Source organism: Phascolarctos cinereus, unplaced genomic scaffold (genome assembly GCF_003287225.1).
Source record: "Phascolarctos cinereus isolate Bilbo 61053 unplaced genomic scaffold, phaCin_HiC Scaffold_4;HRSCAF=312, whole genome shotgun sequence".
Taxonomy (NCBI): domain Eukaryota; kingdom Metazoa; phylum Chordata; class Mammalia; order Diprotodontia; family Phascolarctidae; genus Phascolarctos; species Phascolarctos cinereus.
The window spans coordinates 560999491-561026989 of record NW_027555847.1 but is presented as its reverse complement, the minus strand read 5'-3'; the positions used below and the strand labels follow the sequence as shown (position 1 = coordinate 561026989).

General features: G+C 38.3%; 1 protein-coding gene across 9 annotated transcripts in view; it reads left to right on the top strand.

Annotated features, from left to right (window-relative positions):
- PHACTR1 (phosphatase and actin regulator 1) overlaps positions 1-27499 on the top strand; it is a 655396-nt gene that overhangs the window by 338748 nt on the left and 289149 nt on the right. For 2 of the 9 annotated variants that reach the window (XM_078153595.1, XM_078153593.1), the window contains exon 1: positions 13707-13990. The exons of 4 other annotated variants lie outside the window; for them this stretch is intronic. In XM_078153595.1, coding sequence (XP_078009721.1) covers positions 13744-13990 — 247 coding nt within the window. In that variant the 5' untranslated portion in view covers positions 13707-13743. Of the gene's footprint in view, positions 1-13705; positions 13991-27499 lie in introns of those variants that run through there. 3 more of the 9 variants (XM_078153597.1, XM_078153599.1, XM_078153596.1) reach the window with 2 other exon arrangements.

Below are 27499 nucleotides of genomic sequence, written 5' to 3'. Positions count from 1 at the left end.
TGGTTTACTTAGAAGGTCCCAATATTTATTCCCAAGAAAAGAGCAGAAGTCTATTTTACATACATACGCAGTTGGGGGAAATCTCCTACTGCAGATACATTTACTAAATCTGGAAAAAAGTTTAAAGCCCAAAGCATTTTTGCAGAGCAGTGCCCATATGTCTTATAATTAATTACATGTCTAAAATTTAATTTCCTGACACACAGGGCAACAGGTCATCTCTATTAGTGACAACATTGTGGCCAATATTAAAGGCATTTTTAGATATGACACCTAGCCTTTCAGGAAAGACTGTTTGATAGGGAATATTCCCAAATTGTGTGTGAAATATCCTATGGAACTCACAATTGACTTGGGCAGCACCATTTAAAAAATTAATCAGTTCTAATATCTAAAAAGTATTAACATGCACCCTGTAAGCTTATGAATATATTAGCTAGAGAATAACATCACCAGTGCTTTTTTTAAAAATCAGAACAGCATTTATATTTCTCTGGTGCTAAAACATCTTACCTACTCTCCACAGACTTTCAAATATCATTCATATTGTCCAACAATATCTACTATTAATTTTTATACTGGGATGAAGTTTCTTGTTTTTTTTTTTGGCTAGGCAATGGGGTTAAGTGACTTGCCCAGGGTCACACAGCTAGTAAGTGTTATATGTCTGAGGCTGGATTTGAACTCAGGTCCTTCTGGATTCAAGGCCAGTGCTCTATCCACTGTGCCACCTAGCTGCCCCGTGGGATGAAGTTTCTTGGACCCAAAGATTTGAATTTAACTAGAACAGGTGTTCTCATACCATCTCCATGTTTTTCTTGACTTTAAACAGCCTGTCAACCATTTCGTTCTGCATCTTTCAATATAAAATTATTCTCTTTGGGAGAAAAAAGAGGGGCAAAATAAGAGTTAAGCATCTCTGTCTTTCCTCCATCAGCCTTTATTATTATCCTATTGACATTGAGTACCACCAGGTCCTATTCTGTCTCTAATCTTTCACCATTTTCTCAGTAATAAATAAGAGCCTTTTGTTGTCCTTAACATTCCTCACCAACCTCAGCTCATTTTGCGTTTTCTTGTTCTCCATGATATCCTTCCAGGCTCTGCCATATTTTTGTATTATTCTTACAGGCCATGCTATACTTTTGTATTCTAGTCAATTCAATTTCAAATGCCTTTCATGTATTCATTCTCCATTCCAGCTCAACTGACCTGCTAGCTAGTCCTCATCCATAACGCACCATATTGGAATTCCATCCCACCTCCACCTTTTGCACAGGAGATCCCCATGCCTTAAGCATACTCCATCTTTGCTTCACTTTGAGTATATTTTGTATTTCCTTACCTGTGTTACATGTTATAACCTCCCAGATGAGTGTAAGCTCCTTGATGACAAAGACTTATCCCATTTTGCCTTTGTATCTCCAGTGCCTACCACAGTACCATGCACATAGTAGGCACTTTATAAAGGTTTCTTGAATTGAATTAAATTAAATCCTCTATTATCTGTCCTCGCTTCCATATCCATATATGCCCTTTCTAACATCTACATTGGTTGGTTAATTCCCTGTGCATTCACATTGGTCTTTTTTTTTTCTTCCTCATCAGAACGATTTATTTTTGTTTCTTCAGAATGTCATTGTTTAGCATGTCCCACTGCTCCTGAGCAGATTTCCCTCAAAATTTCAGTGTATGGAATTCTAGTTTATCTTTTCATGGAACCCATTGAAATCTGCTCTCTGAAAACAGTACAAATTTGATGATCCTTGGTTTTCTTCTCTTTCTCTACCACAACTTCTAGTATGGAGTACTCATTTCCCCTCAATGTTCCCATAATTCCTACTTCAGCACATTGCTCCTTCTTATTGGTGAAGAATAGGTCCGAAATCACTCTTCCTTCTTGGCCAGCAATAAGACCCAATATCATCTTTTTAGATACAAGATTAGATGATAGCTTGGTTGAAAAAGAATAAACTTGAAAATAGTAGAACCCCAGATATATAGCCTGACTGTTCCATTTTCACATTTATGTGGTACTTTCAGGTTGACAATGGCCTTCCCTCATAATAACCCTAGGAGGGAGATAGCCCAATTACCATAATTCATATTTTACAAGTGATGAAAGCAAGGCTCAGAGAGGTACTCAGAGGTACTCAGAACTTGCCCATCATTACTTAGCTGATACATGTTAGAACTCTCATGGATTTTCTGACAAGTTCAGGGCACCTTCTTGCATTCCATATTGCCTCTCATAGCTAATTATGTTTTTCCTTAGTGAGTGAATACTGTCTCACTTTTCTTGGAGGTAAGAGTTGGAGATGTACTTTTCTTATAACTGTAATACCCATTAATAGTTTCTCCATTTCAGTCTACCCACAACTGCCCACACACAGCTTGAATTCAAGAAATGATCACACTCCCTTATATTGTGGCATTTATAGTTACATTTTATACTTAGCAAAATGGCCAGCCTGAATTCATTGCCAAAGTTACATCATCCTATTAGTTTTCTCCTAGGACCAGCCCTATGAAGGCATTCAATGTTGTTTTGTGTCCAATTTCACTACCAACTACTACTGATTTTTGTTGTATAGTCATGACACATCCGACAATCTGATGAGGATCAATTCAGTGTTTCTTAATGACTCACTATATACAAGACACTGAGCTAGGAAGCTTGGGATACAAAGGCTAAAGCAAAACAGTTCCTGTCCTCAAGGATCTTACACTCTACTTTGGTGAGGAGAGAGAGAGATTACATGTACAGAAGTACATAGGCACAACATAATTTGAAGGAGAGAGTACTAACAACTAGAGGGGTCAGTGGAAACTTCATGAAAGAAGTAACCCCCAGATTGAACCTTGAAGGAAGATAAATTTCTGAAAGGCAGAGATAATTGAGTAAATGAGTTCTTGTCATATGGAATGACTTAAATAAATACACATAAGCCTGAGATAGGATGTTGATATGGAAGAACAGCTGGTTGTCCGACTTACCAAGAATGTCAAATGAAAAAGGGGGAAGAGACTAGTGGAAAATAAGACTGGAAAGGTAGTTTGGAACTGATCACAGAGGACCTTAAGTACCAGGCTAAGTACTTTTTATTTTATCCCCAGACGTGCCCTCAGCCCTTAAGTTAACCAAATAGGTATTCATATTTTATATTTGCGAGTCTCCCTAAAGATCAATAGGACAAGGACCTGCCAATGTATAGTATAAAGCCAGTTTCCTATTATTATCTCATTCACTTTCACCAGCAGCTGCTCTCAGCAGGGTAAGCAAAGGACCCACATCCTATAACTTTTAGCCATGTAACCTTTTTCGTCATGTTTAAGATGCCATATGCTACTGTCCTAAAATAGCACTGGGGGTCCTCTAAAGAAGAAAGAAAGGCAGAATAGTTCTCGGCATGCCAGTGGTATGGAAAGTCCAATTAAGAGGAGGGAGAAAAGGCAAGCTGTGTCATGTTTATTGCTGTTACAGATAACAGGGTAAGGACAGCCACAAAGGTGAAACTTTCTCTTCGTAACAACTAAGTTTCACTGAGAACGCATGCAGAAAACCTAACCACAGTCAGTTGTGACACATGCTCAAAAATCTCATGGTTACAACTTTCTGAATAGCTGCCAACATACTTGGTTTTTAGGAGAGCGGAGGGTTCTACTGTACTGATTTTGAGGTCCACATTCTGAAGCAAGCTGGAGATTAACTACAAAAGAGCTTTGTGTTAAAAGGTTTTTGGAGTCATATAAAAATCTCAGCTGTATTAGAAAATAACTTTTTTAAAAGGACCTTTCAACAGAACATAATAGGATTTTTAAATAGAAGTATAAACTGGGGCATCTCCACATTTACCTAGTCTCATCCATTCAAGGCCTCCATGTAAAAAATATGAACCAGAGAAGAAAAACTCTTAGAAAAAAGAAACTGATGAAAGATAAAGACAAGATTCCCTTCCCCACCCCCAAAAGCCTTCAAACCATTTACTGTGTCATTGTAGTAGTTCCCAAGGCACATTTTAAAGGATACTATAATGGAAGGTTATATGACATAATGAAGCACATCAACAGGTGACTGCTAGGGCATAATGTTGTATACTTTGCATTCAACAAGCATTTAAATTTTATTTTGGGGTTTTTTTTGCCTGTTTACATTTTTTAAATCTTTTTTTTTAATATCACCATAATTTGCACCTTTATGTAAGAGATAGTCTCTTTGTTACAAAGAATAAAAAAGAATTGGGGAGAGGAGGAGCAGTTCAGTAAATCTAATCAACAAATTGACTGGTTCTGACAATAGATGATATGTATGCAGTGTTCTATACCCATATACCACCCCACCCTCAAAGAAGTAGGGAGGCTCATTTGTGCATTTTGTCCCTCTCTTTTTCAGCACCAACTGCCATTGAACTTACGTTCGATACCATTGTGCTGTGTGTTTTTGTCTTTTAACTATAGAGTTTTGTGCACAATACTCTTTCTTAAATCCTTATATATGTAGTAGCCTAATCTGAAAAAGAAGAGTCTCACTTAGTTGAGTAGCACATCATCAGAATGTTTCCTCCCTATAAACACAGCGTCATCATAAATGATATCAGTAATCTTTGGAACCAAATCACTCTCAGTGGCAGACTAAGGCCATTAAAGTATGAGCCAAAGAATTTTTTTAGCAATGTTCTGCTGAATTGGTACTTTAAAAAAAACTCGTTAAAAATCAAGAATTCTATTCTAACCTCCTAGATAAGCAGTTGTCAGTAACATTATCTCTCCTATATATTTTTGTTTTAAGATTTTCAAAATGATTTCCTTACAACAGCCCTGGTTCTAGAGTTAGAGGATTTGGATTAAAATCCAGAATAGTACCTAAATGGCCTTGGGCAAATCACTTAACCTCTATAGGTCTCAATTTCCCTGTCTGTAAAATTATGGCATTGGTCTCTGAGGTTGTTTTCAGCATGAACAGCTTTTTGAAATAGGTAGTACAAATAAGATTATCTTCATTTTACAGATAAGGAAAATGAAGTTCAGAGAGATTAAATGACTTCTGTTTGGTGTCAGCAAGTATCAGAAACAAAGCTAACACCCAGGTTAGAGACTAATGAGTGTTCTTTCTACTATGCCATATCATCCCTCTTTTTTTTTCTCAATTATTTACATAACTGTTGGGGGGAAAATCCTAGTTTCAAAAAATGTGTTATGTGAATATCCATGTACTAATAGATGGCGCTATTGGGCAGGGTTTGGCCATATAAGAGAAACTAAAAACTTTTTCCCTTTCCTCTCACCTTTGGAATTTGAATTATCCCTAGAGGGGTCTGTCACTCTTCCAACACTGTATCTTCTTTGTCTCACTGGACAGCCCAAGGGGTATGACTTTCCCTTGGCTCATGCCTCTCTTTACCCTTTATTCTAGAGACCAGATAATTATTGCTCAATGCTACCTGAATCATCCCACTTACTGAGACTCAATAGCTTAGAGATGAACACTCCCTAATCACATGTTTTCTCTTTCTTTCAAAGAATTCTTTATAGAAGAAAAATTTGTATGTAGTAGCCTAATTGGAAAAAATTCTTTACTGTTTTGGAGAGAGGTTCAAAACCTCTTTCCTATTTAGTGCTATGTATTGCAAGTTTAATCACTGATGTCTACCATTAAAATCACCTGTATTCAATTAACAAATATGAGTCACAGAGCATTTATGTGGACAAATGTTTACAGTAGGGCACTATGCCATGCTGTCCCTAATCCATATAATGTCTTATTTTTAATACTCCAAATTTGGGGACCAGTCAATGTATTCACTGTAAAGATATGAGTGGACATAAAATGGATAAAAGAAAACTTTTTGGTAATAATTCAGTGCACATAGTTTATAGTAGAGAAAAATAAAAAAATTGGAAATAACTTTAAGGAAGACAAAAATTGTGTATGAAAATTCTGCCAGTTATAGGCACCAGAAGAAGGAGGGGAAGGAGGTTAAACCTTCATTATCCTTTTACTGATCTCAAGGAGTAACAATAGCCAGAAGCTTACATCCATTACATATATATGTACACTTTTTGACTGATAAATAGAGACCGTGGCTACTGGAAGCAACCTACAATACCCACTCTCTAGTCCATCAATTTACATTGCAAAATAACTACAAGGATCTCTGTCTCTCTGTCTCTCTCTGTCTCTCTCTATCTCTGTCTCTCTCTGTCTCTGTCTCTCTGTCTCTCTCTCTGTCTCTCTCTCTCTCTTTCTGTATCTCTTTCTCTTCTCTTCTCTTCTCTCCTATATCTCCCCCATCACCTCATTGTGCCACTGAAACCATGTTTGTTCTATCCTCAGCTACTTTGGCTGAGCTTCCTCCCAAAGCAGTGAGTCTTTGCACAAACCCCTGCAAGAATCTCCCTTTTAGGGCAGGAAAAAATAGCATTCTTTGTCCAGAACTACAATTCCTAGATTTCACAGTTAGGTTTTTTTTCCTGTCTATAAAGGTGTCCTATATAGATAACTTTGTTGGAGAGGGGGAGGGAAGCAGATAGGTCCTCTCTTCGATAGACAGACAGAAAAGTAGGTGTAATTTATAGTCTTAGCATATTGCCTGGGGAGGTAAGTGATTTGCCTAAGGTCACATGGGCAATATAGGTCAGAGACAGGATTCGAACCCAGATTATCCTGTCTTCAGGGACACTATAATTTGTTGCCCGTCATCTATATGATGCTCAATTTTTTTAAAAATACTCCAAACTTGGGGTGTTCATTGTAAAGATATGAGTGGGCAGTTAGACAAATCCTGGAAGGAGAGAGAAGTCCAATGTATCAGATTTAAATTTATAGAAAAGGAAAAAACCCTATCAGGCTAGGAAATGGATAAAAAGCACTTTTCTGGCAACAATTCAGTGCATATGCACTAATAGTTCTAAGAACACCATTAAACTCCTTAGCCTCATCATGGAATTTAATAATCATACTTGTGTCCCTTTAGAGAATTTCTTATTGGATCTCAAGGCACTCCAGAGTCATTTCCCAATTTAAATCCTCAATCTTGTTTTTAAGGTTAATAACTGTTCTTAAAATCAATAGGATGGAGAGTCATTAATGATTGATTGATTGATTGGGATTAAATGACCATCATCTCAAGGTCACAGAGTCAAGAGCAAAACCAGGTCTCACAAGGGCCTATTGCCTTGCCTGTCTCATTCAAGAGCATCTTTAGTATTTTAAGGCCTAATACAAGTTATAGCTGGCAGACAGGTGGTACAGTGGATAGAGCGCCAGCCTGGAGTCAGGAAGATCTAAGTTCAAATCCAGCCTCAGACCCTTACTAGCTGTGTGACCCTGGGCAAATCACTTAATCTCTATTTGCCTCAGTTCCTCATCTGTAAAATGCGGACACACTGGAGAAGGAAATGGCAAACCGCTCCAGTATCTTTGCCAGGCAAACCTCATGAACAAAGTTCATGGGGTCACATAGAGTTGGACAGGACTAAACAACAACAATAAATATTAGCCACATTCCCTGATTGCTCTATTTTCTTCTGAAAACACCCAATTTCAATTCTCTGATATAGCCAAGTAATGCTGATTATTGACTGGCACAGTCATTACCTCCTCCAGTCTCTGACCTCACTTTGCCCTCCTTGTTTTTGCTTTCTGTCTATTAACTTATTTTCCCACCTTCAAAATATGCTTGAAACTCACCTTTACCTTTACAATTCTACTTAAGTATCCCCCTCTATTTTTGATCACTCCAGAATCCCCACCATCCCACAGACTTCCCCAAAGGCTTAGATACATAACTCTGTACTGTTCATAGTGCTGTTGAGTTTTTTCAGTTGTGTTTCACTCTTAGTGACCCCATTTGGCATTTTCTTGGCAAAGATACTGGAGTGGTTTGCCATTTCCTCCTCCAGTTTGTTTTGCAGAAGAGGAAATTGAGGCAGACAGGGTTAAGTGACTTGCCCAGAGTCACGCAGCTAGTAAATGTCTGACACTGGATTTGAACTCAAGTCTTCATAACACCAGACTAATCTTCCATCTAAAGCGCCACCTAGATGCATTTACTAAAGTCTACCCTGTGTAAGACACTGCATTAGGTGTATGGTTTTCAGCTGAGGGTTCTGTCCTGATGTGTCACCTATAGATATCCCCTTCTCTGTTAATACTTGTTAAGCTCCTAGAAGGAATCATGTTACATGTCCTTCATCCCTCTTCTCAGCACTCATGCATTTGATCGTCAATATGTATATCTACAGCAACTGCCCAATATCCCAGAAGGAGAATTCCAAACCTTGTACACCTGCAGGAGGAGAGCCCCAGATTCCTGGTAGGTTTCAGAAGGTGTCACAGAACAAGCAGGTGTAACATCCCAGCATGTGACTCCCAAACATCGCCTCCCTCTAGAGTTTCATAGTGCTTCATCAATGGCTGCTGTCTGTCCCTTCTGTTTTCTTTCTCTTTTTTTAAAAGCCAAAAAAGACCACAATTTTTTTTCCCTCTAGGAATACTGCAGTATGCTAATTTCCTTCCATTATCTGTGCAAGGAGTTTGATTAGCGGCAGCAACAGCAGGCTCTAGCCATAATTATGTAGACCATAATTGAACATATTTTTGTCTTATGGGCTGAGGCAAATGCAGATTCTTTATAAGGCGATCTTGGCATTGAACACCATTGGCTTGTTATAGTAGAATAGTGTTGGCAGATGGTTTAAGGGAAGCCTATATGCTAAGTATATATGGCACCTGCATGTTAGGAGACAAGACCTGGGAAGGTTCTTTTCCCCCTAATGTTGGTCCAGTTGACAGCTGGCAACAGGAAATTATAAAAAGGGCAAAAAGGTGCCCAATTCAAAAGAATGTAATTTTTTTTTGTTCAAGCTAAATTCATGATCTTTATTTATTTATTTTTTTGGCTAGGCAATGGGGTTAAGTGACTTGCCCAGGTCACACAGTCTGAGACTGGATTTGAACTCAAGTCCTCCTGAATCCAGGGCCAGTACTCTATCCACTGCGCCACCTTGCTGCCCCAAGATGCCCAATTCTAATAAGCATATATTAAGCAGCAACTATGTGCCAGGGATTATGCTAGGCACTGGGGCTATAAAGATGGAAAATGACATATTTGCTTCCCTCAAAGAGCTCATAATCTAATAGATGGGGTAAGATATGTATAAATGAATGTGAGATATGGTCATATTCAGAGCAGCAAGATAGTTCAGCAGATAGAGCACCGGTCTTAGAATTGGGAAGATTGGAATTAAAATCTGGCCTCAGACACTTACTAGCTATGTTATTCTTGGCAAGTTATTTAACCCCTATTTGCCTCAGTTGCTTCTCTGTAAAATGGGGACACATCGGAGAAGGAAATGGTAAACCACTCCAGTATTTTTGCCAAGAAAACCCCACGGACAAGTCCATGAGTTCTCATAGAGTTGGACATGACTGAACAACTCAACAACAAGTGTGGCGGAGAGCTAGAGTGGGACTTTCATAGATTTAGAGATGGAAGTCCATATGACTTAGAACGCATCTAGTCTAAATCTTTATTTTGTACTCACTAAAGAAAATGAGGGCTGGAGATATTAAGTGATTTACCCAAGGTCACGCAATTAGTAAGGACAGAACCAGATTCATATTCAAATTGTTTGACTCCAAATCCAGGAAATCCTCTGTGTTATGCCTTCCCCCAAAGCCACATTGTACCTGAAGTGGGCCCTTAGGGAAGAAAAAGATTTCAGCATCCAGAGATGTTGAAGAAATACTGAATCTCATGATCCCTCCCCTGTCAGATGTTTCAGAAGAGATGGACAGGAGAATAGAACATAAAGTTTTTCTTTGTATTTCTATTCCCAATGTCCAGCACACAGGCACAAAATACGTGATTTTTGGTCATTTTATTAAGTTAGATAGAGAGGTTAACAGATTAGATGACATCTAAACTGTCTTCTGACTTTAAGATTCCATGATTCACACTCTTTTCTAACAATAAGACAAAGTGTTTCCTAGCTCTTGAAACTACATATAATGTCCCTGAGTCCAAGAAGAGGGATTAGGGGCTATGTATATTGTAGTTGCTTCAAACTCAGAGCAATAAAATTGAAGCTATACTACCTTTTTCATTGGGTCTCTCTCTCTCTGTGTCTGTCTCTCTGTGTCTGTCTCTCTGTCTCTCTGTCTCTCCCTCTCTCCCTGACACCTGATCTGTTCTTATTTTGTCTTTTCAAAAACTCAAACTTATCTCTTAACACCTGAGCCTGAGCAAGGAATCACTGGTTAATTTAGTCAGATTCAGAATTTTCAGTGTGAATACCTCAGAAACGTGCAATCATTCAAATCATGCTTGATTTGTTTTCTTGATTGTCTATACTTAAAGTGTTAATAATATATATTAAACTTAATAGTATGTGTACACACTATTTTTTTTGAGAACCTGATTGTTAAATATTTACTATTGCACTCTTGTTTATATATGTGTATATAACTTCTTGAACAATTATATATCAAACATTAAATGAGGTAAAAGGCTTCATGTAATATGTATGTATGCACATATACACACATTTATATTTGTATATATTATGCTCTTTATGTTTATTCTGTATATACTTGTTGAGAGTAGAGATTATTTCATTCTTCGTATACAGCACAGTGCCTAATACATAGTGGGCATTTTTATTGATTGATAACAATATACTATATATGTATAACTATACATACATGTGAATTTGTATACATATATTTTGTATCTATATCATAGAAGACAATGAAAATAGAAGGATAATACTGAATATGTTTTGTGTAATCTAGTACTATGCAACATTTGCTGAAATCTAGTGCCAGTTACTCTCAGCATGTAATTAGGATCTCTCAAGATTAGAAGAGATTCCATAGGTAGTAGTTTCATAGTATACATTTCAAATTATTTCTTTTCTGGATGTGCCCTACTGGCATACTCTATCTACCATGCTTATAAGGCAATATCACAAGATGTGCCACTGATGTCTTATATCTGAAATCTGACAGCACAGTGAATGTACTCCCATTATTAAGTGTCTTCAGCCCCTGAGGTCTTCCTAGCTACCATCAAACTGGAACCCAATGCTACTTCCTAAAAATCTAGGCTCAGGTTCAGTACTGATCATTGCATAGTTCTCCCTGCTCTTATTTAGGTGAAAGGCCAAATTATGAAAAATATATGATTTTGTTATGGTTGCTTCTTTCATTTAATTTAATAGTTATCATATTTTCTCAAATTCTTTTGCTATTTTTTATATTTGTTTTAATTTTGTTTAATTTACAATCCATATAATTCTGGATTTTATGAATCCAGTTTTCAATACTCTAATAGTATTATGTTCTAGAAATAAAATAGAGCAGTATTAATGGCTTATTTAAAATTGCAAAATTAAAATAGAAATTAAAATGTAAAAAATGTAAAATAATATGATAGAAAAATAATTGTTTTCCATTTTTAAATGATATAATATTTTTAAAGGAGTTTTGTTGGGTATGACACCATCATTGTTTTTTTAAAACAAAAGAACGTTGAAATAGTATGAAAGACATCCTAGTCTCCCCAAATTATGTGTGCTTGGAGTCCCCAGAAGGCCTTGATTGGCCTCTGCATAGCTCAAGCTGCATGACAAATAGGACCTTTCCCATCCTTGAATTCAGGCTTATAATTAGCCAGGAACTAAGTGACATAAATCTGCCAGGAGCAAATTACAGGGAGATTTAGCTGTGGCTAGTTTGAAAAGTCATTAGGCGTTTGTTTAGACTAGAGGTGAGAAGTTACTCTATCTCCTGATAATGACAGAAAAGGTATTAGTTAGTGTCAAATTGTATATGAATATAAGAGAAGTTCTTTTCTCCTTGACAGATTTCTTTTTCAGTAGGTCATAGAATCTGGTCACCAGCTGAAGTAGTGAAGTTTGTACTTGTTTTCCTATTGCACTAGACTAAGCTGTCTATATGATTTGGGCATGGCATTTTCCAGATGATAGTACTCTAAGAAATGAGAATTTACAACTATATAATAGTGATAAAATAAGAAGATGTAGGGTGAGACTACCCCCCCAAACATATTTGTGGAGCTGGGGCACGGAAAAAAGTATGAAATACAGTATACCGTCAAATCAACTTTCAGAAACAAATTCAATAAGGAAGGTGGTAAATCCTGGTTGGGAGGCATCAGTGGAGATTACTTGGAGGTAGCCTTGGAAGGGAAAAGATAGAAAGGGGCTGTCTGATCATTTCTGCTTTTAACAAATTATTCTTGTCATTGTAAAGGCAGCAGAGGATCTCTAAGCCAAGATCTCAGTTCAAGACTGGCATCTAATACATACTGGCTTTGTGACTTTGGACAAGTCACTTAATTAACCTCCAGTGCTCTAGAAAACTTTCGAAGAGTTTAAGTTGCAGGAAAAGTGCTGATCTGCATTGATGGAGGGAGTTGTTCATGCCAATAAAATCCCAGGTCGAATCCCTATTCCTCTATTTTTTAAACTCATTTTTTTCTGGTTGATAAAGTACTGCAAGTACTTTTGCACCCTCTAAATTGTGGCACCCTGCAAAAAGTCCTGATCACCCGCCCTAGTTATGGTTCCACATAGTTGATTCTCTTTATCTGTGGGATATCCCGTATATTTTGTGCTTTTCAGATTTGGGAGAGGGGGCAGCAATGGAATGCCACCTTTGGAAACACTCCCTAGGTCCCCAGCATGAGACTGTGCCCAACCTGCCCTACAAGGCTATTTAACCTTGAAAAACTGGCAAGAACTTTGCAGTCCTTTAGATGAAGCTACTTTGATGGAAAAGACAATGCGGGCAAAGGCTATTGTTTTCAGCTAGAAATTAACAATGCCTCTTCAGTGAGCCATGGATATGCCGTATTTTAAGATCTATCACCTATTTAGAAGTTTAATTTGGCCGTTACTTATCATTGCTGAGCTTTATCAGTGATGCTAGCACAGCCTGAGGGGTTTTCAATTAACCCAATTAAAGGCAAGAAAATAGTAACTTTAAAAGGGGGAGGGGTATCAGAAGAGAAAGAATGACAATTATCTTCCTCAAAAGCCTGGCACCTTGGGTCTTGTCAGAAGATGGGGCTGCAGGTTGGATCTGAGTGTCAGTGATATAGTAAAATGCCAGTGATATTGAAACGTCTTGTCTGCCTGCTAGAGAAGAAATAATGTGCTATTGGTTGCTTGGCTTGAGGATGGTAGGTTATCCCGGCTCCACAGATGCTACATGGGCACCTTGCGTCTCTCTAGAGGGTTCATAATGACAGTGAGCTTCTGGGTGATGATACTTCTCAGGGGAGGGAGATGGGCGCCTGGAGCACACAAAGGTAGCTGGAGAGGGGTGGAAAAAAAAAGGACCAAGCTCTGATTTGCTGAAGATGCTTAAGTTGGGAAGAGGGGGAGGGAAGAAGTGTAAGGGAAATCTGTGCATCTGAGACCCAGGGAGGTGAGAAGCACCTCAGGTAGGTTCGAGAAATCAACTTGCAGGGGGCAACCTTCAGCTGAGATTTTTGGGATTGGTTAAGGCAGATAGGTCACAGAGGTCACTCAGACTTTGTAAGTACTTCCTCCCCTCCCCCACCCCCCTGCTTCCCCCTTAACCTCCTCCCTACCTTCCAGTTTAATAGCTAGAACTAGAGCCGTACACCCCTTGGTGGGTGGGGGAAAGGGGTGTGTGTATGAGGGAGAGTCCCTGCCTGTGTGACAGATCAGCGCTCAGCGGAGAGCGAGCGGATGGCACATCACTCACCCACAGGGCAGCCTGAGATGTTTGCCTTGCCTTCGCTGGGCTGCAGGCAGGGCTCCGGGCCAGACCCGAGCTTGGAGAAACCGAAAAAGAAAGCTTTTTATTTGATGAGGATGAAACCCCTGAAGGAACCCGCGCCTAACAACAATGTATCCTTCGTGATCCATTGCCATATAGGCAAGGAGATTAAACACATTTGCAGCAACTGCAGTCGCGGGGAGGACACCCGGGACGGTGAGTGCTAGCTAGGATGTCTTCCGTGCGGGCATTCGTACGAGAGGGAAGCGAGGGAGCGGCTGGAGAGACGGGGAGGTTTGTTTGTGTTTCCCTACTCTTCTTAGTGTGTTCACGTTGGCATTTGCCGGATGCTTAGCTAGCGGTTTCTGGTAGCAGGGGCACAGAGAAAGACCCCAGAATGAAGAACTCGGAGGACTTCAGGGGAGCGTTAGCGAGAGGAGCCAGGAATAGTAGCACATTCTCTTTGCTGTTGGAAATAAGGTTTTGAAACAGGTGAAAGCGCCAGACAACTCTGGTAGATCACTATGTGGGAGGGTTGGTGCACTTGGCCAGTTTTGTGGTGGCTGAGGTCCTTTTTATTCATTCTGTTTGCCCCTACTCCACCCCAAACTTTCGCCCTTTATGGAAGAAGCCTTTGCTGAGCTTGACTGTTAGGGGAGGTTGGCTTTTCTGCAATATGGCTTTGGGGTGTGGTGGCTTTACCCCCGGGTGAGAGCTCATCCCCTTGTAAGCTGGTGGAGTCATTGGATAATGTTTCAGGAGAATGAAATGTGGCCTTGAATTTTTGACAGCTGCCTAGCGACAGCTTTAAAGGAACTAAACATCCCAAATCCAGAAGGGTGGGGAAGAGAGACACCTCAGTTGACAGGCTGAGGGCATCTGCACCTATGTCTACCCAGGGCCCCTCCCACCTATCAGAGCTTAAGTAGAGCAATTAAAAAGAGGTTCATTTTGCAAGAATCTTTCACCAAAAAAGAACTTGAAATTAAGTAAGATTGCGTTACAGCAGTCCAGACAGACACCTTCTCATGCAGGTTGTCACCAAATATGATGACATTTCATTGTGAATGTGGAGGGGGTGGAGGATCTGCCTAGAACTGTTTGAACATACCTCATGTTTCTAAAGGTCAGAGAAAAGTTTTAGGAATCAAATATGAGATTAAAAATATTAGCCATCATCATGAGGGCTAAGCGTTAAGAAGCTCCTTTTCTTTTCTGCCTTGTACCTGCTCAGTTTCTCTGGTGAGGGAAAATTTCACACAAGCAGAGATGGTTTAGTTTGTTCCAACCAGAGCAGCAGATATTACAGAGAACTCTCTTTTGTCAACCAGTGGAGTTCAGCGTAATGAAGTGTGGAGGGCTTCACTAATATCTTTTCAAAATTAGAGTCCTGCTAGTGTAATTATACTTTTCTTTGATTAAACTGCCAGGGAGACTGTGGAATGGCTTTTCAGCTCAGACTGGAGAGAACCTGGGACTACACTGGAAAGATGCTTTTTCTGGGAATACTAACACTTAGCATGGGGGGGGCGGTGCTACATATATATGTTGCATAATTTTACAATTCTTATTCTTACTATTTCTTAGTGACCACAGTCCCAGTGACTACAAATCAAATCCTTTATGATATAAGCACAAAGCATTATATTGGGATGCAGACTAAGACATTTTTCGTCCTGGAAAAACTCATGCTGTTCAGCTAAATTGATCCCCCTGAAGAAAAACTCTCAACAGCCATCATAGATTTGTCTCAGTTTAGTATTTCTAAATGTTGGCAAAACCAGAAAGGAATATCATTTTACTCATGCATGTGTTTATATGTGTAAATATAAACACAGTGTCTGACTGCATGTACACTAATGTGTGCCTGTCTGTTTTCTGCACTCCTAGTACTATTAAGGCATAGATTTTACTGCTCACAGCAGGAATTTCTTCTTATCTGCATTGACTCTACAGTCTCTAATTATTCAGAAGGATTTAGGGAGGTAAGGATACCTCCTTTGATATGAAAGTACTTAATTTCAGAAGAGTCTAACCACAGGGAAGATTATATTGGTTTCTCTCTGAAGGAACACTGAGATGTCTTATAGTTATCATTTTGCATGGATGAAGCTGCCTACCTAAATGTATAGGGAGCTCATTTAAACCTTTAAAGAGAATGAGGTCAAGAATTTAACCCTTCTGCTTTTAGTGGAAAAGTGCAGGTGATTGAGTCCTCTACAAAAATCTATTTATGTGGTATGGACTTTAAAAGTACAGATAAACCTGACTTTTTTTGGAAGGCAAACAGGGTTTGTTGAATTGTTGAAGGTATCTCTACATATCATAACTCTTACCTTATGATGTTCTAATGGTAAGTCAGGCAGGCAGCAAAATAAATGTATTCCTCCAAAAAAATATTCTGGGAAGACTGAATATTTGCAACTACAATCATATTGAAAAGGTACAAGGAAATTCCAGCACTTAAACCTTCAGGGAATTTTCATTAGAAACATAAATAACCTCCCTCCTCTGAAACTAAGTTAGGTAAGTCATGTCAATTCTCTAGGACTCAGTTTCTTTTTTCTGTGAAATTAGGACATTGAATTAGATCCATAATGTCAAACTCATAGAAAAAGGGCTCACTAAACTGTCCCTGTGGCTTGTATATTTACTTAGAAAAGGCACATGTTAATATCACTTACATTTTATTGTGTTTTTACTTATTTTGTTAAATATTTCCCAATTCCATTTTAATCTGATTCCAGCCGCACTTGGGAGCACTGTGGGCCACATACAGCCTGTGGGCTACATGTATGACACCTTTGAATCAGATGACCTCTAAGATTCTTTCTTGCTCTGAAAACCTAGGATTCTCTGACACTAACCATTCCATATAGCATATTCTCTTAAGGGAGTGTACGTACACCTTTAGATCCATTTATCTTACATTCCACTCAGTGATCTATTATTCTAGCTGCTCAGGATGTACCTGATATATTATTCAGCCCTGGGACTGAACTCCCATGCTCTGTGAGGAGAGAATACTGTACCCACAAGAAAGAACACACTTTTGTGACTGATGTCAATAGTTCAAAAATATTAGAGGCTGTTTTTTCTTTTTAATGAGATGCCTCTCATTGTTGTGATTCTAAGTGGCTCCATTGGTTCTGTACTTACCCTTTTCATTGCTGACTGAGCCCACTGACTTTGCCAAAACTACAGTGTTTATGCAGTTTTCTTCATTCATGAAACAGCAGTATGTTAGTAATTTTCCTCATGTATTTTGGAATATTTCAAACAGCGATCCATGACAAATTTATTAGTCTTATGTACCATGCATTTCCATAAAGGGAAAAAAAAATCAAGTGAGGCTGTTGCGTGTTTGTGCATGTGTCTTTGTGTTGGTGTTTTGATGGGTCTGTGATCTAATAGAAAAGCTCCCATGCATGTAGGCTGCAACCCAATCACTCCTTCATGTTCCATGCTATTCTTGTCCCTGTCTTTCCATAAATCTCCATGGAGGATCTATGGATCCTGAAAGTCTTCTTCTGAATCTTTTATCATTTCATGGACACCAATGCCACATTCAAGCTTTCTATCTTTCATTCTCTCATTGTGACTGGTCTACCTCCATTTCCATTCATATGTGCCCTTTATGGTATCTTTCATAGCAGTACTTCTGTCCAACTCGGACTTATTTATTTGCTGCAACCCGCTTATGTCCACCATTCTGAGAGTATGGTAGTCCATGATTTGCTGTCATAGAGCATTTCAGAAGAATATTAGTAGTGAAAAAAAAATGCGCCTTGGGAGAAGGGAATGTTTTGGGATTGTTTAAGGTGAAACATTTTCCGATCTACTCTTTTCCTCCTCTGTGTAATTCTCTATGTGTATATTCATATGCATGTGCGCACACATGTGAAAACTTATTTTTTTTAATACCTAGAATTGTCTAGTAGTTCCTAATATCCATTAGACCTAGCAACACTGCACTGCTGGCCTTCCTTCATTTAATTCTTTAAAAAAAAACTATAAAGGAAATACATTTATGTTCTTTGTCATGTATCCATTAGTCTGTTTAATAACAATGTGATTTGATTCAGAACTTGAATTTTAATATTGTATATAAATGCAGTATTGTATTATAGTGGCAGAGATGACTAAGGTAAAAAGCCAGTTAGATAAGCAAAGAAGGGGAAAGGAGTGGTGGATATGGAGATATGGTAATAATACAGTGACCAGAGGCTTATCTGAGGATGCAGAAATAGGCATAAGTTAAAGTAGATAAGTGTTGGCCAAGGACCACTGACTCCAGCTAGTGTTTATTCTTCATCAGTGAAAAGACACACACACACACACACACACACACACACACATACACACACTCCTTCAAAAATGACCCAAAGCCTCCAAAACAATATTATTGTTTGAAAATACAGTACAAAATGAATACTTATTTTATTTAGAATACAGCCACACACAAACTCAACATTATCCTCACCCCTATAGCATAGCAAGTGGTTTTGATGTTATTTAATTAAATGTTTTTTTCTACACCTATTACATGTCAGGTATTGCAGATACAAAGACAAAAAAAAAAGAAACAATTCTGGCCTTCAGGAAGCTTCTATTTTACTTGCAAGATATAATATACATATGAGAACAAGTAAATTTGAAATATTTACAAAGTCATGTACAAACATTTCAAGAGGGAGAGAGTGATATTAATTGGGCATATTGCAGAAAGGCTTCATGCCCAAGGTAGTATCTGAACTGTGTATTGAAGAAGCCAGAGATATTTTGAAAAGGAGGGAGTGCATCCCAGGCGTGGAGGTCCCCTTAAGCAAAAAAACAGAGGTAGACAGGAAACAGAACTCTATGTGTAGGGAATAGCTTGCAGGCTACTTGGACTGAAAAAAGAGGATATATGAAGGAGAGAAATAGGAAATAAGACTGGGAAGTTTAAGTGAGAGCCAGATCATTGAGGATTTTAAATGTCAGACTGAAATATTTGTATTTTATTCTAAATGAATCCACTGAAAATTTTTAAGTGGAGAGTGACATAGCTAGAATTGTGTTTTAGGAATATCAATTTAGCAATGCTATAGAGAATGCATGGGAGAATGAAAAGCCTGGAGGCAAGAAGACTCCCATGTACAGGTGAGGGTAAACTAGGGTAGAAGGGACAGAGAACAATCTGAGGGAAGTAAGAGTGAAAAAACTTGAGAAATGATAAATGTGGGAATTGACATAGGCAGAAGAGTTGAAGGCTGCTAATCTGGGTAACCGGAAGGATGTGAATGTCCTCAGCAGAAATAGAGACATTTGAAGCGGGGATGGATTTTCAAAGAAATACAACAAATTTGATTGTCTTATATGACATCCAATTGGAGATGTCCAAAAGGTAGTTGGCAATACAGAACTGGAGTTCAGTTCAAGAGAGAGGTGAAGACCTTGTGTGAACATCTATTCATCCAGAGAGAGAGAGAGAGATTGAGATTTGGGATTAAATTGCATTTAGATGAAAATTGAACCCATGGGAGCTCATAAGGTTGCCAAGAGAGTATACAGAGAAGAGGACCCTAGAAAAAACCTTGAGGAAAGCCCACATTTAGTGAGTTGGAGGAGAGAATAATCCAGCAAGGGAAACTGAGGAACTTCCAGACAGGGAGGAGGAGGACCAAGAAAAACATGTCATGGAAGCCAAGAAAGTAAACAGTGTCTAGGTGAAGAGAATGGTCAACAGTGTTAAAAAGCTACAAAGAGGTTAGATATAATCAGAAAAGGCTATTGGATTAGCAGGTAAGAGATCACAGGTGACTTTGTGGGAGAGAGCCATGATAGTATCATGAGTCAAATTGCAAGGCATTGAAAAGTGAATTGAAGATGAGGAAATGGAGGCAACAAATGTAGGCAACCCTTCCCAAGAGTTTGGCTGTGAAAGTGACAAAAGATATAGGTTAATTTCTTAAGGAAATGGCAGTGTTGGATGAAGAGGTGTTTGTTTGTTTGTTTTAAGGTTGGAAGCGACCCAGGCATGTGGGGAAATAGCCAGTGGATGAAGAGAGATTAAAGATAAGGAGAAAAATAGGGAATGAACAAGATAGCAAGTTCTTCTAAGGGATGGAGTGGAATCAAGAAACAAAGTATGGGAAGGGATTTTCTTGGCAAAGAAAAGTACAGTCCTTTCTCAGAGACTGAAGCAAAGGATGGGAGAATGTGGCATGTTAAACAAAGGTTTAGAGGTTCGAAGCAGGAGGAAATAATCATAATATAGCTAGCGTTTTTATAGTGTTTTAGGATTTACAATGGGCTTTACATATGAGGGATAGACTCTTATTATCTCAGTAAAATAGAAACCAAAGACTTCTACTAAAATAGAGTCATGTAGGAGGTCTGAAATGAAAAAAAAAGAATATTTAGAATAGCTACTATGTCAAATTTTATAGATTCAATCATAAATGAACAAAAGAATTACTATGCATTAAGCAGTGAAGGCCCAGCTGAGAATAGATAATGTCAATTTGTAATAGGCCTAGTCACATGTTGTCATGACTTCATCCAGTAGTGTTTAGTAACATGTGAATAGGAAAAAGGTAGAATAAGGGACTAATCCAAATTTGGGGTTTGGACATGTGTAATTGGCAATAAGAAAAGGAGCAAGGGATTCAAGAGTAGCTGATAATATGGTTGAGCTGGTCAACCATAAGGTTAAGACTGTAAAGATAGGAAAGTGAAGGGGAATGGACAGAGAGAATATGGAAAGTTGTGGGACTAGGGTCATGGTGAGGATGAAGAATAGGTTTAGGAAGATAAGATAGAAGGAAAGATTAAAGAAAATGAGGTCGTGATAGGAGAGGAATTTTAACATTCTGGAACCAGGAAGCAGAAAGGTTATGAGTGATGGTCAGGTAAAGGATATGGCCATCCCTGGGTGTGTTTGAGATAGAGTGAAGATGGAAGTTATAGGAGTTCAAGAGTCTGATGATCTAGGAAGCCAGAGTGCTCTAAGGGACATTGCCATGTACGTTAATGTTTTTTTAAGTTTAAGGGATGGCACTTGAATTGGACAAAGCCACTTTTTTGGTTGGTCAGATTCATTAAAATGAAATTGCACTTCAATATCTCCAGTGGCATATGGAAATAGAGTTGTGTTCAATTTCAAGAAAATCTGATATTTAAAGGAGTGGACCCACAAAAGAGATAACTGGGGAGTGTTACTAATCTTCTTGGGAAGTCTTTGTCCTTCAGAAGCTTTTTGTGGTACTTTCAGGTGTTTGTTTATCTGCTTAGCACAATAGGCCAGCAGGAAAAGTTTGTTTAACTGAATCTAACTGAATTTAATTAACACAAAAAAGTAGTATGAAGGGGGAGCACTGGAGAAAGTTAAAGGGTTAGGAGCCTCCTCTGTCTCTCAAAAAGTCATAAGTGAATATAGATCATCCATTAAAGTATAGTGGAAGTCAAGGAAAATATAATGTCATTTACAGTTTTTGAGAAATACATCTGTTGCATTAAGCAAGCCGCACCTAAATGGGAAATATGATATACTGGAATACAGCCTAGATTTAGAATCAGGAAAAACATGGGTTTGAATTCTACCACTAATACTTACTAGCTGTGTGACCAAAGGCAAGACACTTGAGGAAACAGAGGCTCACGAAGGTTAAATGATTTGTTACCTTGGGGTAAAGCATTAAGTGTCAGAGCTGGGATTCAATTCATGATCTTAGCTTCAAGTCCCATGTTCTTGGCCCTGTACTCCTATAGATTAAACTTAATTTATACAGACTCAAATAACTTGAAAAGGAAATAAAATTCTAGGCATATGATTATGTAATTCTTCCTAAAATTTAAAAAATTATTTGTAAGAAGTGATATCTCTCCCCTACTCTCCCATGTGGCTTTCTCTCTCCCTCCCTCCCTCTCTCTCTCTCTCTCTCCTTCTCTGTCTGTCCTTAGATATGTGTATGTATACATTTATACAAAGTGATTTAAAAATTATGTTTATATGTTTACATATGTATATATATATGTGTGTTGTGTGTGTGTGTGTGTGTGTGTGTGTGTGTGTATGTATTTAAGAGGCGAAGGTATAATTGAAAACAAGGCAGACTGTGCTGGAATTGCTGTTTGGAATTTTCTGCATACTATTAAAAGGATGGTTTGTGGACATTTAGAAATACAAGAAGTAATTATTAATTGCCATCATGTATTTATTAAAAACAAGTCATGCTAAACTAACCTCATTTGCTTTTTAACAGGGTTATAATAGAGTTATTACATTGGAAAATCAGGGAAAATGTACAGTATAGTTATGCATAGTATACATAAATTTCAGCAAAGCATTTGATAGTTTCTTATATTCTTTTTTTTTGGCAAGGCAGTGGGGTTAAGTGACTTGCCCAGGGTCACACAGCTAGTAAGTGTTATGTGTCTGAGGCTCGGGTCCTCCTGAATCCAGGGCCAGTGCTTATCCACCGCACCACCTAGCTGCCCCTTCTTATGTTCTTGGTGACAAGATGGAGAGATATAGGCCAGCAGAGGTTGGCAAACAATGACCTTGCAGGCCAGATCTTGCCAAAAATCTGCTTTCGTACAGCCACTATTTCTTAAAAATAAAAAATTTAAAGAATAAAACTATTTTAAAGTAAAGTTCCATTGTATTTTAAAATGTAAAAATCATTCTTAGCGCATGGTCTGCCAACCTGTAGGTTAGACAATAGACAGGACTGGTTAAATGACTAGACCCCAAAAGTAGTCCTTACTGGTCATTGTCATATTAGAGAGAAACCTCTATGGGCTGGCTCAACTGGAGGAGGAGCTTCCAGTCACTGGAAGTTGGATCTGTCCTTGGTACTTGTACTGGTGAACATTTTTGTGGATTCGGATGAAGGTATAGATGGCATGTTTCTGAAAGTTGCAGATTACAGAAAGTTAGGAAGGTAAGTACCATTTTGGATTATACAATAAGAATCCAAAAAGATCTTGATGGGCTAGAACAATGGCCCAGTGCATTTAAAAGTTAATTCAACAAGGATAAATTTTAAATCCTCTATCTGTGTTTAAAAAAATCAAATGTGCAAGTGCAGAGTGATGAAGAATGATGTCTCCACCATTAATAAGTAATTCGGATGAAAAAGTTCTAGGAGTTTTAGTGGGGTGCAAGTTTCAAGAATTGGCTGAATGTGTGGGGAATATTTATTTTGGACAAAAGAAAACTAGGTGGAAACGTGATAGAAATCTGAATGGTCAGTCATGTGGAAGAGAAATTACACTTGTTCTGACTGGCCCCAGAAGGCAGAAGTAGGAGCAATAGTAGAAGTTTCAGAGAGGCAGAACTTGTCATGGAAAATCTGCTAAAAATGAGTTATCCAAAAACGGAATGGCCTACTTCCAAACATAATGGTTTCCAATCACTGGAAGTTGTCAAGCAAAGACTGGATGACCCCTCCTGAGAAACTAGGTATAGGGATTTGTTTCTGGTTTCTGGTGAGACTTTGCTGGCTTCTTGAGCATCTTCCGGCTCTGAAGTACTATAAATCTGGGCTCCTGAGACTTAGTTATCTATGGATTATCCAACAGCACAAGATTGTCTTTATACCAGTAAAAAAAATTAGGGGCATATTTTACATCTATCTTTAAACACATTAATTCATCCTTTAGTCCTGCCAGCTTTAGAGATGCAGTTTTCTAAGGCACTTGACTATTAAAATGTTTTTCAAAATAATTTCCGATATGAATGTTTTTAGATACATCAGTACATAGTATCATTATGCTAGAATTTTACTGAAATGCTTTCATTAAAATTCATTCATTCTAATCCCCTTTGAGGGAATGTTCTTTTTGGTGACTTAGAATTATAGAATTTTAGAACTATAAGGGACTTTAGGAATTATGTACTCCAACTCCCTCATTTTACAGATGAGGAAACTGAGACCAATAGAGGGGAAATGACTTGTTCTGTAAGCTTATTGGGGATAGAAACTTTGTAATTTTTGTCTTTTATATCCTTAGTGCCTTGCACAATATATTATATATATATATATATATATATATATATATATGTGTGTGTGTGTGTGTGTATGTACACCCAGACATATATACATACACACACACATATATATACATATATATTTATATATATATATATATATATATATATATATACATAAATTTATATACACATATATATATTAGAGGGGAACTAGCCCTGTGATTTTATCATGCTTTATGAGGAAACTCCCTCCAGTAATTCAGATCCATAACGGTTCTGCAACTTACAGTTTTAGATACTTGCCCAGGGCACCAAGAGATTAAGTGAACTTGCCCAGGATCACATAACTAATGTGGGTCCAAAGTGAGACTTCGACCTAGGTCTTCCTGACTTTTTGGTCAGTGTGCTGTTTATTATATTACTTTGCATCTAGCACAGTGCATAGGAAATACTTAATAAATGCCTGTTGAATTGAATTGAATTGAATTAATGCAACCACATATTGGCAGTGCCAGAATGGAACTCTTAGCTCTTGAATTCCAAGTCTTCTTCTCTTTCTTCTATACCATATTACTTAACAAGCATTCGTTAAGCATCTACTATGTGCTGGGTGCTGTGGTAAATGCTGGAGATACAAAAAGAGACAAAAGACTGTCTCATTTTATTTTCACAACAACCCTGGGAAGTGTGTGCTATTATTATCTCCACTTTACAGATGAGGAAACTGGGGGTAAATGGAAGTTTCTCTGCACTCAAGACAGTTGATCAGAGTTTGTTGCTATCAAATGCTTATTTCCTGAGGAGGAGAGGTAAGGGAAAGAGGTGTGATCCCAAGACCTTTGCCCCAAGTTAGAAGTCTCAAGGCCATTGTAGCAGAAGACAATTTGGAAAAGTCAGACAATCCAAAATTTCATTATGGTCATGGGGTGAAATCAATGACTTTTTCACATGGCCAAAATGTATAATCTCCCCCTCTTAATTTTTAATATAATAGTGAATGTTGATTTTTACTACCTCTTCATATTCATACTATCTCTACTGTGTTTCTGTCTATTTAAAGGCAACATTTGAATATCCACAGTATTGGCTTATTTTTAAACTTGTGTTTATCTAAAAATCCATGTAATATAATGCCTCAAAACTGGCCCACCCAAGTGGCTAAAAAGGTAAAAGAGATTAGCTGGAATTAGTTGTAATTAATAGGATATTATAAATTCATGACCCTCAATTAAAATACCCATGTACTATAATGGATAACAACATTCAACATTCATTCTTCTAGTTTGATAACTATGTAAACATGCCAGCTTTTACATTTAACATTCTTAAATGCAAGACATGGGGATTGGGACTTCAGTGACTCTCTCAATGCCTGAAGGTAGGGAACTAGGGGATTTGTTAGGGAGAAACCATTGAGGATCAGTCAGTCACTCACTTAAGTCAACAAACATTTACTAAATAGCTACTGTGGTTCAGGTGCTATTCTTGGCCTTGGAAATACAAATAAAAAGTGAAACCATCCCTGCCCTCATGAAGTTTATATTTTGGGGGTCACTAGGAGTAGTTGGAATTGGATTAGTTAGGAATGTGTTAGTCAAGCAATTGTGGCTCATAGTAAGTTTGCCACAAAATTGTGACAGATATAGCAGAGAAAGAAGATGACCTTGGCTGGAGTATTCAGATTGGTAAAAGACCTGATGGTAGTAGAAAAGAAAGGTTGTAATAATAAAGACAAAGGGAAACTAAGATTTGGAATAAGGATCTAGTCCTCAGACTAATAAAGAAAGAATTGAGGGGCAGGTAGGTGGCTCAGTGGATAGAGCACCAGCCCTGGATGCAGGAGGAACCTGAGTTCAAATCCAGCCTCAGACACATAACACTTACTAGCTGTGTAACCATGGGCAAGTCACTTAACCCCATTGCCTAGCCAAAAAAAAATTTGATATTAGAGATGTTCTTTAGGAAGAAGTACCAAAATTTTGTCAATAGGTCATTAGGGAGAAATGAAGTGACAAGTGTTTCCACATCATCTGATTTGCAAGCTGTACCTGGACAACATCTCTCCCTCACAACCTGCCTACCAGGCCCTCAAAACCTTTTGCCTGGACTATTGCAATTGTCTACTAATTTGGTCTTCTTGTTTCGAGTTTCTCCATCCTCCAAGGTGTGTGTGTATATGTGTGTGTGTGTGTGTGTGTGTGTGTGTGTGTGTGTGTGTGTGTGTGAGAGAGAGAGAGAGAGAAGAGAGAGAGAGAGAGAGAGAGAGAGAGAGAGAGAGATCACTCTGACCCAAGCTCATACTGTCCTAAAATGAAATAATATTTGTGAAGGACTTGGCACAGTGCCTTGCACATAGTAAATGCTTCTTTTCTTACTTTCCCTTTTGGGACAACTTGGAAATGTTCCTCTCTAGCTAAAAAGAAAAGAATGCTCTGATTTGGGTTATTTATATATTTTCATTGGTTGGTTCCCCCCAAATCTTTCTGTCTTAGCTCCAGGCTCACATCTCTTACAGAAGAGAAAAGAGTTCTTACAATTACCACCTAAGACCTAAAAATCTGAAATTGGTTATTGTTTTAGCATGAACTTTGAAACAATGGCTCCTGCTATTTTAGTACAGAGGAGATTTGATTCCTCAGTAATTATTTTGCAACCCACAAAAGTAATTATAAAATCAAATGATTATCTTCTAAACAAGATGTAACCCCAGCAATGGTTCTTGGGAAAATAAATAAATAAATACATATCCCATCATTCAATTCTCATTGTTTAAAGACTCAATATCCTTGCCCACCCCTCCTGTCCTCCTCCCCATACCTCAACTCTATTATTATTCCAAAACAGCAGTAATTTAGGGGGGACCACAAGACCCTTGTCATGTTATGCACTCAAAACTCTGTGCTGAAGAGGAGGGCTGGGCATAGAGGAAGTGGCATGTCAGGCCTTGGGTTTGTAGAAAATGAAAAAAAAAGAGGAGAAACATGCACACAATACTTTACTGAGTCTGAATTCATGGAGGTTGAATTTTCAGTGTGTGGCCTTTAGACTCTGTGGGGTAGTTACAGTAAGAATTGGCACCAGTACTTACTGGTAGGGTTTGAAAAGTGAGATCTGATGCACAATGAGAAAGCATCCTCTCTTAGTAGGCAGGACATATGTCAGAATTAGGTGATTTTTTGAGTGATTTAAAGTCTGTTTCTGAGTGAGTGTATGTATGTCTGGTGGACCCAGCCACTGATTTGGATGAGATTTATTTATATGTTTGGAGAACTGTCAGCCATTTTATAAGTCAAGACATTGCACAGAGTGAGGGGAATGTATAGAGAAAGCAGAGCCTTATGATAGTGACCATTAAGTATCTGTTATGTATTCAAGAATCACAATTTCTAAATTCAAGAGACAAACTGACTTATGTACCACTTCCCTTAAGTACCTCTCCCAAGGCAGTAAGATGGGAACTCATCCTCCCCAAAATGAACACACAAACAAACCTCGTTGCTTGTCCAAGACCCTAAATTTTTTATATCTAGGATGAATAGAAGGCTGTATTTTTAGAACAATGAATAATTCATTCGTTCTTAAACAGCCCATGGTCAAACTGCTTCATCCCACAGTAAAACTGTGTATAGCCCAAGACATTGCAGCATTGAGAAGTGCCTGACTCAGAATGAAAGGTGTACAATAAAAGAGCCCTGTGGAATGGTCTGGAAAGAGAAAAAGCTAGCCAGTTTCCAGAGTGAAGTGGG